The sequence below is a fragment of the Suillus bovinus genome (genome assembly GCF_016758785.1).
Source record: "Suillus bovinus strain UH-Sbo-P2 chromosome Unknown EDB93scaffold_58, whole genome shotgun sequence".
Lineage (NCBI taxonomy): Eukaryota > Fungi > Basidiomycota > Agaricomycetes > Boletales > Suillaceae > Suillus > Suillus bovinus.
In genome coordinates this window covers 134,119-148,439 of record NW_024542114.1, presented here as the reverse complement: position 1 = coordinate 148,439, position 14,321 = coordinate 134,119, and the positions used below count along the sequence as shown (strand labels likewise).

Sequence of the window (14,321 nt, the reverse complement as noted above, 5' to 3'; positions counted from 1 at the left end):
TCTTGACTGGTAGCGACGATCACGATAGGAGTCTCCGGAAAGCGTGCATACACACGCATGAGAATCAAACCGAATACCAATGCTCTCCACAGTTTTCCCATTCCTCCTCCACCAATCACCTGCTTCCGATAAGTCATCGATGCATGTCACAGCAAGAACGACTGGGACTTTCATCCCTGCAATCGCCGCAGCGAATGTTTCGTAACTGTGACGTACTGCTCTGGTGGCCCTCGACCCACGCACACAGTAAACTAGAAGATGCAGACCATCTTCTTGAGACATCTTCGTCAAGAAATATTTCAACTTTTTGATGGGAGTCACATCCGTTGGCGTTGACCCATAACTTCCTCCCCCGAGGCCCACTGTATCGTGCAGAGTGTACCTCTGGCCACGTATATCGACATCGTAGGCACGCTCTTCAGTGGTGCAAGGAAGTGCGTCTGGGGATATGGGAGCGATATCCTTGCCTGCAATCAGGTTGATCAAAGAGCTTTTACCGACTCCAGTCTCTCCGAAAATGACGATGTTTCTGCTGGTTATTGGATGACCCTGCTCGGATATATTCACTTTAGAAAGATATATTGCATGTCGCAGACTCACCTCAGATTTTGGCTTGAGATCGTCATCGAACTGAACGAGATCTACACTACGAGAGCGGGCTCGATTAGTCCACCAGGTTTCATTTGACCGGTCAAGAAATCGTTCAGGCATGACTTGATAAACGACCTGTCATTTTTTACATCCAGCATCTCGGAGCGAAATCAGACATGACCTTACCTGATTGACAGTACTGAATGGTTCAGGGATAGACCAAGCGGGGAGGTGTGTCAGATACTGAAGGGCTTTATAGATAATCAGGGAATCTCCGTACAGATCTTGCACGCGGCGGCGCACTAACATGAGACAAACATATCAGGTGATTTGAACTTTGAAGATCATGAGATGGATTCTTCGTTTAGATATGGGCTTGAAGCAGTGCCACTCATAAACGTTTTTGAAGTGCGGGCCGTAATACAAAGTTCAAAGGTAGTTTCCCATAAGACAAAATAGATGGAAGATGATCTCCGGGTGGTTGAGGGTAGATCGATATGCCCACAGAATCGCTACGATGAAGAATCATAGTAAAAGCTCAGGATGGAGAAACTAGAGAGTCAAAAGGATAGAAAGCTGCTTGTAGTTATGACATGATAGTACAATAGTATCACTATACGTTCCAAACTGCAGCGAACCTGTTGTAATGTTGTCAAAGGTGCACTCATCCGTTTTTGGAAGAAGGTTGTTTGCCAAAACCTTCTAAACAAAACAAAACCTTTTTGAGAACACGCTCAGTGACTTTCATGAGAAGCTTCATGTTCCGCTTCCTGTGCCGCTGCCATAGCCCAATAAAACCTTACCGACGTTCCTTTTCTAGCACCCGTACATATCTCGCGGAGGCTCATTCTGCTTCTTCCAATGTCATCCACGAAATTGAACAAGATGGTGCTCGCATCCTTCAGGCTGTAAGGAAGCGCATCAAAGTCAGAGATGAATTGCTAGCAAAAGTGAGACCACTACTATTGATAGTAGTCTTAAATTCTAGCTCAGTGATAATTAGATGCCTGAGGATATGGTCTCTCGAGAGGACATAGCACGCGCACGTCAACTCAAAGAATTAGAACCCTTGCACGAAGCGTGGTCAAACTGGACTCACGCTCGTCAGGTTTGTGATGTCGCATCCCAACGCTATTGGCCCTGGCTCAATGCTATCACAGTAGTCCTTGAAAGAAACACTACCCCTCATGCAAGATCCTGACCCAACCATGCGCACTCTAGCATCAGAAGAATTCACCACTCTGACCCATACCCTATCCACCCACATATCAACAACCTTTCCCTCTCTTCTCGTTCCTCCATCGTCTACGCGCGACTTGCATGCTCTACTAGAATTGAAAGCTGGCGTTGGTGGGTCTGAGGCAGCTCTATTTCTATTGGACCTCCTGCGGGTCTACGTTCGGTACGCTGGTTCAGTAGGGTGGCGAACAAGTATCATACAGAGCAGCGAAACCGAAAGCGGAGGAATGCGCGATGCTATCCTGGAGATTAAAGGTCAAGGGGCTTACGATGCACTGAGGTGGGAGAGCGGTGTACATCGTGTGCAGCGCGTCCCCGCAACAGAGTCGAGTGGACGGACTCATACGAGTACTGTTGCAGTCATAGTGAGTATCTAGTAAAATTGATTGGGTTGTGGGTAAAATAACCCCTTCAAGGTTTTGCCGCTGAGCGAAGATGCTGAGAGCATGGGCGGGAATGATGAACTCTTCAAAATGGAGGATGTGAAGGTAGAGGTAATGCGTGCACGCGGTGCAGGGGGACAAGTAGGCTTTTTGATTTCATGCAGACCAATTGACTTTGACATCGTCATCAGCACGTCAACAAAACAGAATCTGCAGTTCGTCTTACCCATACTCCCACTGGTATTACTGTTTCCATGCAAGACGAACGCAGTCAGCATCAGGTAATCTGCATTCATTTTGTAGTCAAGGTACATCCAACATATAATATGAACAGAACAAGCGTCGTGCTTTCCAAGTCCTTCGCGCTCGCCTAATGGATGTAAAACTTTCACAAGACATTGCCAACCGTCGAGCTACTCGCCGGAATCTGGTCCGCGGTGCGGACCGCAGCGAGAAGATTCGAACGTACAATTATGCGCAGGACCGCGTGACAGATCATCGAATTGGCCTTTCCCTCATGAACCTAACTAGCTTCCTGGAAGGTGATGGCGTGCAAGATTTTTTGGATGCCTTGCGCCGAAACTGGCAAGAAGAAATTATGGAGGATATTGTTGGAGAGTCTGAGTGAAACATGGCACCTGCCGTCTCTTATCATCGCAAGCAGCCTTTCATTATCATTCTGCTTAAATATAGACATAATTTAACCATATCTGAAATGCATGCAATCCCGCAAACTATCGCATTCCAATATAACTAGCGTATCATAACGTACCTCTCGAGGCCAAGTCCGAACTGTCTGGGCAGGTCCGTCATCCCGCTCGTGATTCACATCACTCGGCATCCTTCACCAAGACCGAGCTCCTCGAGCTCCTCCTTGGCTGCCTCGCGCTCATTAGTACTCAGCTTCGCACGCGACTCCAAGGGGAACCAGTCAGCCATAAAGTTCAAAAGAGCATAATCAACGTTGGCTGAGAAACATAAGCCACCCAAAAGCACAATGAGGGGCGAGCAGGGGACTCACTGCGGTCGGCCTTTAGCACCGTAGGGGCCCTGCAAATAGGGCAATTCCCTTTCCCGAGCTTTTGAAGTTTTACGAGACACCTATGACGAACCAAGTTAGTCCATTGGTCGTAACAGTTGGTTTCAAAATAGTCATGCAATCACCTTACACAAAATAAATGGCCACAACCAAGTCTGATTGGCTTGAACGCGAGACTGGTACAGATAAGACACGAATAATCGTCGACGTGAGGCACAATTGGGAGTAGAATTTCGCCGATAGCTTGCACGAGGAGTCGAGGCAAAGATACTGGAGGCTGAGGCAACAAGGTCAGCTCCGCTGGCGGTGGGGATGCTGGTAATGGTCCATTCCACAGTGAAATGATATAAGAAGGAAGAGGTAATGCGGTTCGCTTTGTATGCTTCTTTAAGATTTTGCGTGTCGCCTCGACATTCGCAAATTGGAACTGCAGATCAGAAAATAAATATGTAAACAAATTGACAGAAAAAATCACGCTTACTCTCTTCAGATCTAAGATAAAAAAGTTCATCCGCATAAAAACATCCAGTGCATCCTTGCTTCCAGACAGCTTGAGCTTGCTTCTCTTCTCCTGTATGCGTTCTTCAAACTGCTTCATCCGGATCTCTGTTTCCTCGATACTGCGTTCCCCACGAGTTCTCTCCCCGACACTCTCGAAGATTTCACCTTCAACATACATCTGGAATATCTCCCTCCATGAATATAGATCTGTATTGCGGGTTCCAGAGCTGGGTCGTAATGTGGCAGCGTTATTGACAGTCATTGAATAAGACGAGAAGGAACGAGGTGCCGACGAGGATGTGGGCCGTGCTGTCGCACTAATGGCATAGGCTAGACTTTGTAGCGTAGATGTGAATCCACCATGCACAGTATTAAGGTGTTCAGTGAGTGATGCAAGGGTGGTATTTAATAGCTGAAAGAACGCGGTATCAGACCGTAATGGTATGATAAGATCGTGGGTGCTGAGTTCTAAGCTATCAACTGGAGCGCAAGGTATTGAAAACACATCGGACGTACTTTGTGGATGAATAGCAGATATCTACCAAGGCCGTATTTCTTTCTAGAGCTCGGCAATCAAGCCGGAAAGCGTCTGGGATGCTGTCCGGTGTGGTCGTGTGACCAGATACGAGATCCGTAGCGTCCGTTGGATGCTTCACCGACAGCCGGAGACGAGGTTCAATATGAGAAGACGTCCCGCTAAACTCGTAGACCACGGTAGCTTGCCCTCGGTGATCACCATCGCCGTCAGAGACTCGATCACATTGCTGTCGTATTTCCTCGATCTGGGGGGCCGAGCTCGCAGGATTCTGTTGTTCTAGCAGTTGTTGAAGCACAAACGGACTAAGACCTAGAGATGAAAGTTCTTGGACTAGTTGATTGATTAGTTTCTTGAGCTGTCGGATGGTTAATGCTACTGGTGTTGAGGAATTGACTACCGTTACACTTACTTGGCGGTACTGTATGGCGTTTTCACGTAGCTCTGGGGGTAATGTGAGCAGTAGTTGCGAGTATGTCTTTGAGAAATGCATTTCGTGTCAATATGCATGTTTTGAATTTTTTGAAGGTATGACTCGGATATATATATTGTAGATGGCAAAAAAAAATGACACCGAGCTAATGCAGGCAGTTACTACACTGGAGCGTGCCTCAGCCTGAGAGGCAGACAAACAAGGTGGATTTTCCCATACCGGATGCAAAGCCAGCAAGGCTTATATGCATCTGGACGTATGATAAGTACTTGCTAAAACTAGGTGGTGCAAGGCCTCGACACGGGTGGCACCTGTACGCGGGTATCATATAGGATCATATAGGTGGCAGTTTAAAAGTCTACGGGTGAGACAGCGGCTCTGCTTCGGCACAGCGCGTCCAACGGTGAATTTAAAACTGCTCATCGGCCGACGTAACCGTGCAGAGCGCGCGGCACAAATTCAATTTATATAACTGGAATTGATGCATCAGTTGGTGGCATGTCAGCAGGCTGAGGACCCGGGTCGCCCTCACCCAAAGGAAGGCTGCTGTCTTTGAAAGCGGATGCACTGAGACCGACCGATAGGTGGATATTCAAGCTTCCCGCGCGCTGAGTAGCATTCTCATCATCTTCCCCTGTTCCTTTTCGCCGAGGTACATCGCTTTCAGGAACCAAGAGGCACTGTCAGTGGGTGTTTAATTACCCATTGCAAGTAATGAGTGCCTTTCTAAGAATTATAAATCCACGAGGTGGACCGGTGAACACTCGCTCCTGGCTCCTTGTCATGGAGTGAGAAAAGCCTCTCACACTTACCTATAGACGGTCGAATATGGGAATAGCACATTCCTGAATATCCTCATCACACCGACGGCAACGGCGTTTGTAAATGGTCATCACAAGAGCAAGCCCTATAAGACCGCGATCTATTCCCTCGAATGCGAGGAGAATTCTCAGAATTACCACATGCGAAGGATTTCAACATAATAAAGTGCAAAGATGGAGTCACTATTGCTGGGTATACCACCACCGGGGGTAGCTCTGATTGTAAAAAAAACAAGGCGATATGAAGTTCAGAATAAAAAAAAGGGAATAAGATGACCAAAACGACGACACGACCAGCCTGTCATCACAGTTGATCACAGTTGAGGATCCGTGTGACATACACTTTACGCTGTAGCAGGATGGTGGAGGTCAAGGAATTTACTCGTCACACCAAGGGAGGTCGCCGTCGGGGTTGGCAGGAGTAGCGGTCGCAGGGATTGTCGTAGCGGGGGTAGTGCCGGAGGGGGCAGGAGGGACTTGCACAGTGTTCGCTGTGCACAACACCTAAATACAGCCTTAGAAACTGATATAAAGCTGGGAAACACTGAAGTACCTCTCCAATGTAAATATTGCTGCAATCCTCATTGATCTGCGGGTTGTTTTCGTACAGGATGGTGGTGTTAATGCCTGCGGCATAGGAGATCATGTCACAACCATCGTTTGGCTGGACTACATAAGTGGTCGTGCAGTCCTGTCCCTGCCATCCAAGGCAGTAACTCTGGCCAATGACAAGGTTGTCACATGCTTCGTCGATGATTCCAACGTTGACGACAGCAAGCTGGTAGCTGCAGAAAGAAAATTATGAGCAGGGAATTTTTAACAAGGACTGGAACTTGGCTTGGCGTACGTGGAAACATCGTTGGCTGCCGAAATACTGTCACAGATATCGCCAGCCTGAGCGGTGTAAGTGCGAGTGCAGGTTTGCGCAGAAACGACTAAAAAAACGACCAAACAGAAAAAATCTTGTGATGAACCAACCGTAAGGGTGCATCAAAAAAATAAAATACTGACATCGTGCCACCAAGGGCAAAGCTAGGATAGCAGCAATTGCTTTAGTGAACATTGCGTTTGAAATAATACGAACAATTGAAAAAATGAATGTGTAATCAAGGAAAGACGAGGTCGGCGGCGAGCTCAAGTTAAAGGGACGTGAGATGAAAGAGGCGGAGCAGATTGAGAAACTTGGATTGAATACATATACTTTCTATACTCGGGTGAGCGGGACCAATGCATGGCAACGGTTCCCTGTACATTTCCCGGATTCCGATATCACTTGTTTAATTATCATCAGAAAGAGATAGCCGCGTGCCCCCACCACCACCACGTAGCAAACTTATGTAGTGTTAGATTGTCATATTGATTTAACACTCATGTCTGAACAAAGACTTGAAGACATCCACAGCCTGAGTACAGACTCGGAGGCTCTTAATCCTGCAGCCAAGAAATCAAACAAGAGCCCATCAAGTTTCAGAATGTCTCAGGCCAGCTCATGACCGGTTGACTCATGGCTGTGCCCTGTTACCGTCGACACGTTCGCCAATATTAGTACTGTCAGGGCTTGTCAGGGCCGTGGCACCAGACTTTCATCACAGTCCGTCCTGCGTTATAAATATAATTCATAGACCTTGTGTGCAACTCAATTGCTGTTCCGCCTTCTACAAGTCTGGCTAGACATAATGGAAACAAGTAATATCCGCTATTTGCCGACTCTCGCGCCAGCCGACGACAGGACTCATCTCCTGGTTAGCTAGGCAATTGATACAACCTATCAATATAGGCGAAAGAGATGAACGTAGGAGACACATAAAACAGCTCTAGGTTATCATTTATCGCTATTAACCGCCCTAACCTCTCCTGGTTGAATATCCCCTGGACCAGGCCCGCCGAAACCAAACACACTATTGAGGGAGGCTCTTAGCGCATCATATGCAGCCTGATGCGGCGCTGGATGTATTGAGTTAATGGTATGCGTCTGTATCAGACCAGAAATAGGAGAAAAGTTGTAAGTCGAGTCTCTACTCGATCATGGTCAGTAAGAATCAATGCTGATGGTAAAAATCCTGACATCTGCCATTGCCCAACTCCACCGCTGACGCGTGTCGTGCCATACACATCTAGGCTAATAAAGAGGCTCTTGTCTCGCTGGTGAGTCGAGTGTGTTCCCGCTGTAGTGCCCTCTGAATCTGTAGACGGAGATCCTTGTACCGCCACCTTGCGTAACTCTACGCGAAGGTCTGAGTACAATGTTCTCATTGTGTGCCGGATAAAGACAGACGAGGCCAGGTACAGCGGTAGCCCTGAGGAAAGTTATTGTTAACGATAGGAACTTGATATAGGGACATTACTAACCTTCCAGGCCAAGTGTTCTTGGAAATGGTGAGGGAAGGGCAACAGGGGGCGTGTACGTCAACTTCACTTTTGGACTGTAAATGTTTTCTACTTCCAGTGAATCGGATTCTTTGGAATCGACGAGAGCCGGTGTCTTTATGGGGTCTATGCTTGAGACAAGGCCAACATCGAAGAAATCAGGAAGCGTTTGCTGCAGGATATATATGGCCCGGCCTATACGGTAACAAACGATCGAAAAGAATGATGATTATAGGGAGATCTGGATGTAGCATCAGTGTGTCTCCCCAGAGTAGCATGCCAGACTGACCTGTCCGGATTTGCCATTCACGGTCGGATATGTCTTCAGAACCAACAGAACCCCCTTTATTTGGCGTAAACATGGGAGGACTAGAGCCCTCAGAAAAAAAAAGATCATAACGTTCGTTTGTTGGCTGGACGGTATAGGACCGAGAAGCCTTAGGAGTTGTGGTTGACAACCATCGTAAATGTGTAGACAGGTATTTAGGAGATGAAGGAAAGCGATTTTGCGGGATCAATGCACTTGATGACAATCTCGAGCAATTGTAGAGACCACGCCGCATTATAGTGGTGGAGTACTTGATGTAATGGGTAGGCACGTTTGACAAAGTGCCGAGTTGTTTGGCGCAGAAGCAAACACCGCCACGTGTCTCCTTTTTGATCATGGTCAAAATCCTTCCTGTTACTGAAAAATTTGCGACGCACTATTAAACCTCCTCGAGATAACCTTGCACAATTAGGTGTTCGATATCAGCCCTCCTGACCATGAATCTCTGTCCCTTCTGAAAATTGATGGTCCCAAGCTCAGTTTGTATGATCCCACAATCCCTGATAACGTGAACTAGCACATGCAAGTCTTTGGGCGGATGGGTAATACTGGCTGTGATATCGAGCTCGTTAGAAAATCCAGCACGATAATCCATCACAGACGTGCTGTACTGGCGAAGGAAGTCGACTTCATGAGGAGAGAGCTTGCTGCGAATATCCTGATTGCTCAGGATATGCGGTAAAGCACCTCCTGCGGTCCAGTACATATCGCGCAGCCTATCCATACGGTGCTTGTGATATGCTAGGAGACATCTCTTGTTTCGTACGATGGTTGTTTGAAAGATGAGCATCGCTGGAGTGACATTCTGACTGGTTTCGGTCATTTTTTCGAGATCGCGTTGTTCCCGGATGATAGATCGGACAAGATTGTCATTGTATTTGAGAAGAGTGTCTGTTAGAGTCGATCTACGAGATTCTGCGATAAGTTGAGTTGCAAGATCACCGAACTGACGCGTGTCTGTCATGGTGAAGGTCAAAGAGACACTGTCACATTGACAGTGTGACAGATATGTGACTGTACGCGTCGATTTGTCACCATTACTTATCAATTGCCAGCCAGTCTTTACTTTCAACCATCATGTCTAGTCAGGACTCTCAGGACATCGAAACTGCAACCACTGCGATAGAGTATGATCTCTTTAGAAAAGTAAGACTTGTCGGCTGACCAGACATAGATCTGCGCCAGACACCAAAACACGAAGATATGATCGTCAGCTCCGGTAAGATTACTTCAGGAGAACTACACAAATGAGACCCAATTGACATTTGCGAACAAGCCTTTGGGCAGCAACTGGACAGAATGCATTAGAGTCTTCTCGGGTACTGTTGGTATCTGGATCCGCCACTTCAACTTCAATCTTGAAGAACCTTGTTCTTCCTGGCATCGGACACTTCACTATCCTTGATCACGCCAAGGTGTCACACTCTGATGCAGGGAATAACTTCTTCTTAGAAGGGTACAATAGTATCGGAAAGTCTAGAGCAGAGGAGGCTGTCCGGCTTCTGAGCGAGCTAAATGACGGTGTTGAAGGTCGTGCAGACACTAGAACTCTCGAGAGCATCCTCGAGTCGCACCCTGAGTGGATCACATCGTTCACTATCGTCATTGCCCATAACATAGATCATGCACTCTTGAACAAACTCTCTGCACTCCTTTGGAAAGATGCGAAATACCCGCCTCTCGTGGTCGTCCGATCAGCTGGATTCTTGGCAGATTTCTATATTCAATTTCATGAGCACACAAGTACGTACGGATCTGTGTTTTTGAATATTCTCATGACATTTTCAAGTCATCGAAAGTCACTCGGAAACATCTCCCTCTCTCCGCATCGACAAACCATTCCCAGCTTTGAGAGAACATGCGCTGTCGTTGGACTTTGATAAGATGGATTCCACAGAGCACGGACACATACCATACGTGGTGATCTTAGTTCGTGCGCTTGATTATTGGAAGAAATCTGTAAGTTAGTCCTTGTTCAGGTTGAATGCATGTTCACGAGAGATCTTACAGCACGGTGGAATTCTACCGAAATCGTACGAAGAAAGACAACAGTTCAAGAAAAGCGTGCTCGCGCTGAAGGTGAAAGGAGACGAAGAAAACTTTGATGAAGCAGAAGCACAAGCATACAGATGCTGGACGGAAACCAAGGTTTTTGTTGTTCCATTTATTTCGAGTTTTGGCATGACTGTTTGATTAGGTTCCTTCAGAAATAAAGGCCCTCTTCAACGACCCCGCGCTATCAACCGAAGCACTGGACAGCAATCAATCGCCTTTCTTCCATCTCCTTGCCGCCCTGAAGGAGTACACGGAACAATCTGACACACACACGCTTCCTCTCGCATCAACCCTGCCAGATATGAAGTCTGACACCCATAATTACATACATTTGCAGCGACTTTACAAAACGAGGGCGGAGGAAGAAAAACAGGCCTTTAAGAGCTATCTCCGAGTACCGGTCGACGACGGCATGGTGAATTCATTTGTCAAGAATGCGCATGCGCTGGTCGTTCTTAGAGGCAAACCTTGGGGTATGTTTGATGAAGATAAAGCTGCTCTAGGTAACACCTTGGAACCTTGCATTGGATCAGACTGCTAACCTTTCGTCTGTTGGGTCAGTGGAGTCGTTATCAACGATGCCAAAGGAGACATGTATACATCTAGCACTTTCTGCGCTTTCGTTGCTTCAAGCGAGCGACACCTCGGTGTCACCATCAGCAGAGTCCATTCATGCAAAGATTCAGTCCATTGTCGGACAGTCTACTGAGCTTCCTGATGAGGCTGACGATGCAATTGGTGAGATGTGAGTAAGGTTACAGCTTGGCTTAAATTTATGGCTTATGTGATTTTGTAGTGCTCGAGCACCTTTTTCCGAGCTGCCCAACACTGCAGCTTTCCTTGGCGGCATGGTTGCTCAAGAGGTGATAAAGATGATCACTAAGCAATACGTGCCTGTGAAGGGTTACTGTGTAATCGACTTGATCGAAACGTGGACAGGAACTATCGGTGCTTGAGATATCTATGCAATTGTTTTCGCGATAAACACTACTACTTGCGTAAATAGCCATCCACGAACAATACTTTTCGTCGAGGATATCAAAGTTTGGCTTTTTCGCTGGTTTGAATGATTTCCGCGGCTTTGTGAGCCAACCTAGAAAGATCTTCTCAGAGCAAGTTGTACGATCGTCGTTGGTGACTCACCCATAAAGCGTGGCTTGAGGATGAGTTCCTACATGCTAAGATATCCGGTATTAGTATGTCTAAAGTCACAACTTTCAACCTTACAATTGGGAAGATGCTAGCATCCGCCTGTAAAGCGCGTGTTAAGGAAGCCGAGCTCAGTTTGTCAAGAAAGATATACACACTACTCTCAGGTTGGTTGTCCCATACACCTGTAGAAAATCCGTGAGTTCGTCTCGCAGACAATTAGGTTAAAACTGACCTTCAGTTTGTTATCGACGACGCCATTGGCGGAACGAGGGAGCATCGATGCTGTCCCTTTGAAGGGTAACTTGCATAAGAAAAGTTTGCAGCTTTCAAGTTACACGACCTACCGATAGGATGGAATCCGCTTCCAATGTCTGAGCGGATATAATCCATGAGTTGTTCATCAGACCAAGAAGGTTTAGGTTCAACGATATCTGCAGTCAACTCGCCAAGAGCCCCCGTCTCCATGACCTTGAAAACATATTTTACAGCCTCCAAAAGCATCATCATATCTCGACGAAGATTCAGTGAACTGTCTGCGGTGAATAAGGACTCATTTACCAATGTTTCCCAGAGATTCGAGCATTGCCAGATCAATTTCTGGCGAATCCAACACAGATGAAGAAGTAGCATGCACCTGCGGTGGAAGCATGAGTTCAAGTGGCAATTTGAAAAAAAAAGAACAGACATGTCCTCGACTCCAAGCATGCTGCAGGAAGACTGATATCATGTAATGCTTAGATTTTTCGTTTGTGCAGCCGACGTGGTTGTAAGCTGCGGGTGATCAATACTACATCTATACGTGACAGATAAAAGACGCACAAGGGAATAAAATCACCTCTAACTGAGCAATGCCATCGTTCTCCAGCCAGGCGCGTTGGACATCGTACCACTTTTCCAGGGCGAGTTTTGAATTTGCGGTAATTTCAGGGCATCGTCCAGGATTGACAGAATACTCTGCATCTTTTCGGGTGGGATGAAAGATGACGATGGAATCAAAGCCACGGTAGACAGTGTGCTGCTGAGCATCCCTGTTCTGGAAAGACGATATTGTTCTAGTCTTTGTTTAGCAAAGCTTTCTGAATTGAGGTCATCCGCGGTCTCGTGCGAGCCTTTCAGCTCTGCGCCCATGGATACCCTGGGGTGGTCCTAAGGCAGGTATAAGGCTCTATTCGCTTCTCAATTGGAGGTGGTACCTAGTACCTGAAGGTTTTCGCCAACGCCAGGTAAGTCAATTTTTACAGGAATATTCAGCCTACGCAAGAGGTCGGGATTCCCAATCCCTAGTAATGTAGAAATTGAAAAAACTAAGCAGACCATCTGATACTATAGCTAGAGCTTCGCACCTGAAAGTTCCAGGAGCTGGGGTGTTTGCAGAGCACCTTTTCTCCTCATTTGGGTTAACATTCCAACCATCACAATCGACACATACCAGTTGATATGATAACTTCCCGGCGCACAGGGACTTTGTAAGTTCGCCCTCCTTTACGATATTCAACTGCCGTGGCTTGCAGGTCACTACTGGAGGTTTGTTTAAAAATTACTTTAGAGGCTTGTGCACCAGTGAGTACAACGATATTCGGTCGGTTAGAGACCCGATCATAATACGCCTGAAAAAATGACCAGGTGTCAATTATTTCAAGATGAATTAACTGCTGTCTTACATTTGTACTGTAACAGCGCGTATTGGTTTGAGGATCGATGGACGCTGTGTACGTCCAAATGCCTATATTGTCTCCAGAGGCCTAATAACAACTTCAATTACGTTCACTTGGTCAATATTCAAACGCACTTCAGATTGGTTCGTGACCACACCCATCTCATTCATGGTCTCAAAAAATGGTAAAACGAGATCATAAAAGTAGCTGTATGCAGTGGTCTTGACATAGCCGTACCTGGCTCGAGAATGAAGCATTCACACAAATTTATATCCACAATGCTAGTCCTTACCTGCCATGATGTTTCGCAACGTTGTCTGCGTGGTGCGCCTTGGAATGACTGGTTGGAGGGCTCCAGGCCTCAGCAGATTTAATTGCATTACTGATGGCATTCCAATTCCATCCTAAACGAGTGAAATCAATGATGTGTTCTGTTCCGTACTGAACGATGTACTCCTGACCTTTAATGCCGAGTTTCTCCCAGTCTTCCGACAGATGAGTATGAAAGTTATCAATTGAATTGCATAGCTCCGGGTACTGACCATTATGCTCGAGTTCGGAACCGCTATGAAGGTGAATGTTAGCATGTGATCGTGAAAGCGCGTGGTATATGTACACACCGACAGTAAGCCATGAAATTCAATGCTGATGTGCCACCAAGGACTTTGCCTCTAGGGATTGGCATCACCCGATTCTGAGCAGATGGCTGAGGTTTTGTGACTAAATTCCAGTCATATTCGGCGTCTAAGCTTGAACTGTGATGCGCTGTCTCTAAAGCACAAGTCAACTCTGGACTCACTTCCAACGGCCTTGCCGACTAGGCCTTTACCAAGAGAATTTTTTTTGAAACTTCATGAATACTAGGTCAATCAGTCACTGTTGGACCACTTACCGGGTACAAGAATCATCTCATCGTCCTTCCTCACGCCTGCTTCAATGACTCCTACACGAATGCTAGCGTTAGTTGAGAGGCTATAACATTTAAAAGTTAGATTTGAAGGGAAAGAAGAACAAGGATCTCATGATAAGGATGTACATCGAGGCCAATGAAAGCCCAGTTGTTCCGCCCCCTGTAAAAATGTTATATCAACGCATCGCACAGGTTTAACTTGACATACCAATGACAATATAATCAAAATCCTGTTGAGAGAAGTCTGCAGCAGAAGCCATCGTATACCCAGTAGCTAGGAGGAGTAAGGACTATCATGATCATCATATATAG

The 14,321-nt window shown here is 46.6% G+C and overlaps 8 protein-coding genes across 8 annotated transcripts; 2 read left to right on the top strand and 6 right to left on the bottom strand.

Annotated features, from left to right (window-relative positions):
- Positions 1-33: 33 nt before the first annotated feature.
- EDB93DRAFT_1063038 (P-loop containing nucleoside triphosphate hydrolase protein) lies at positions 34-528 on the bottom strand (the record flags this gene model as incomplete). The annotated part of the gene is made up of 1 exon (XM_041444861.1): positions 34-528. A coding segment is annotated over one exon (495 nt), but the record flags the coding sequence as incomplete, so codon positions are not given.
- Positions 529-1,315: 787 nt separating this feature from the next.
- Positions 1,316-2,919, top strand: EDB93DRAFT_1339104 (peptide chain release factor 1). The gene is made up of 6 exons (XM_041455414.1): positions 1,316-1,541; positions 1,595-1,699; positions 1,755-2,195; positions 2,247-2,354; positions 2,405-2,494; positions 2,548-2,919. The coding sequence occupies exons 1-6, from the start codon at positions 1,338-1,340 to the stop codon at positions 2,839-2,841; spliced, it is 1,242 nt and encodes a 413-aa protein (XP_041304659.1). The 5' UTR covers positions 1,316-1,337; the 3' UTR covers positions 2,842-2,919.
- Positions 2,920-3,038: 119 nt separating this feature from the next.
- Positions 3,039-4,781, bottom strand: EDB93DRAFT_1253390 (SPX domain-containing protein; the record flags this gene model as incomplete). The annotated part of the gene is made up of 6 exons (XM_041453445.1): positions 3,039-3,181; positions 3,235-3,314; positions 3,378-3,679; positions 3,734-4,214; positions 4,270-4,646; positions 4,701-4,781. 6 exons carry the CDS (start codon positions 4,779-4,781, stop codon positions 3,039-3,041), a joined length of 1,464 nt encoding a protein of 487 aa, XP_041304658.1.
- Positions 4,782-5,592: 811 nt separating this feature from the next.
- Positions 5,593-6,831, bottom strand: EDB93DRAFT_1165638 (uncharacterized protein). Its single transcript, XM_041450178.1, has 4 exons — positions 6,554-6,831; positions 6,390-6,477; positions 6,096-6,327; positions 5,593-6,046 (listed from the first exon to the last, which is right to left on the bottom strand). Exons 1-4 carry the CDS (start codon positions 6,603-6,605, stop codon positions 5,921-5,923), a joined length of 498 nt encoding a protein of 165 aa, XP_041304657.1. The 5' UTR covers positions 6,606-6,831; the 3' UTR covers positions 5,593-5,920.
- A 318-nt stretch (positions 6,832-7,149) lies between these two features.
- On the bottom strand, positions 7,150-8,618 carry EDB93DRAFT_724521 (uncharacterized protein). Its single transcript, XM_041457230.1, has 5 exons — positions 8,615-8,618; positions 8,199-8,562; positions 7,892-8,104; positions 7,608-7,839; positions 7,150-7,557 (listed from the first exon to the last, which is right to left on the bottom strand). Exons 2-5 carry the CDS (start codon positions 8,470-8,472, stop codon positions 7,365-7,367), a joined length of 912 nt encoding a protein of 303 aa, XP_041304656.1. The 5' UTR covers positions 8,473-8,562; positions 8,615-8,618; the 3' UTR covers positions 7,150-7,364.
- EDB93DRAFT_724554 (uncharacterized protein) lies at positions 8,180-9,233 on the bottom strand. The gene is made up of 3 exons (XM_041457231.1): positions 8,844-9,233; positions 8,615-8,789; positions 8,180-8,562 (listed from the first exon to the last, which is right to left on the bottom strand). Exons 1-2 carry the CDS (start codon positions 9,199-9,201, stop codon positions 8,617-8,619), a joined length of 531 nt encoding a protein of 176 aa, XP_041304655.1. The 5' UTR covers positions 9,202-9,233; the 3' UTR covers positions 8,180-8,562; positions 8,615-8,616.
- Positions 9,234-9,259: 26 nt separating this feature from the next.
- Positions 9,260-11,242, top strand: EDB93DRAFT_1210462 (uncharacterized protein; the record flags this gene model as incomplete). The annotated part of the gene is made up of 8 exons (XM_041451034.1): positions 9,260-9,364; positions 9,412-9,456; positions 9,514-9,980; positions 10,027-10,196; positions 10,248-10,385; positions 10,435-10,795; positions 10,854-11,037; positions 11,089-11,242. Coding segments are annotated over exons 1-8 (1,569 nt in total), but the record flags the coding sequence as incomplete, so codon positions are not given.
- Positions 11,243-11,431: 189 nt separating this feature from the next.
- EDB93DRAFT_1299978 (alcohol oxidase) lies at positions 11,432-14,269 on the bottom strand (the record flags this gene model as incomplete). Its single annotated transcript, XM_041454668.1, has 20 exons — positions 11,432-11,470; positions 11,520-11,543; positions 11,600-11,626; positions 11,677-11,732; positions 11,789-11,953; positions 12,003-12,078; positions 12,130-12,215; positions 12,332-12,590; positions 12,645-12,724; positions 12,788-12,823; positions 12,874-13,051; positions 13,106-13,186; positions 13,234-13,336; positions 13,392-13,503; positions 13,561-13,584; positions 13,718-13,843; positions 13,899-13,922; positions 13,992-14,071; positions 14,136-14,169; positions 14,218-14,269. 20 exons carry the CDS (start codon positions 14,267-14,269, stop codon positions 11,432-11,434), a joined length of 1,662 nt encoding a protein of 553 aa, XP_041304653.1.
- Between the last annotated feature and the right edge of the window lie 52 nt (positions 14,270-14,321).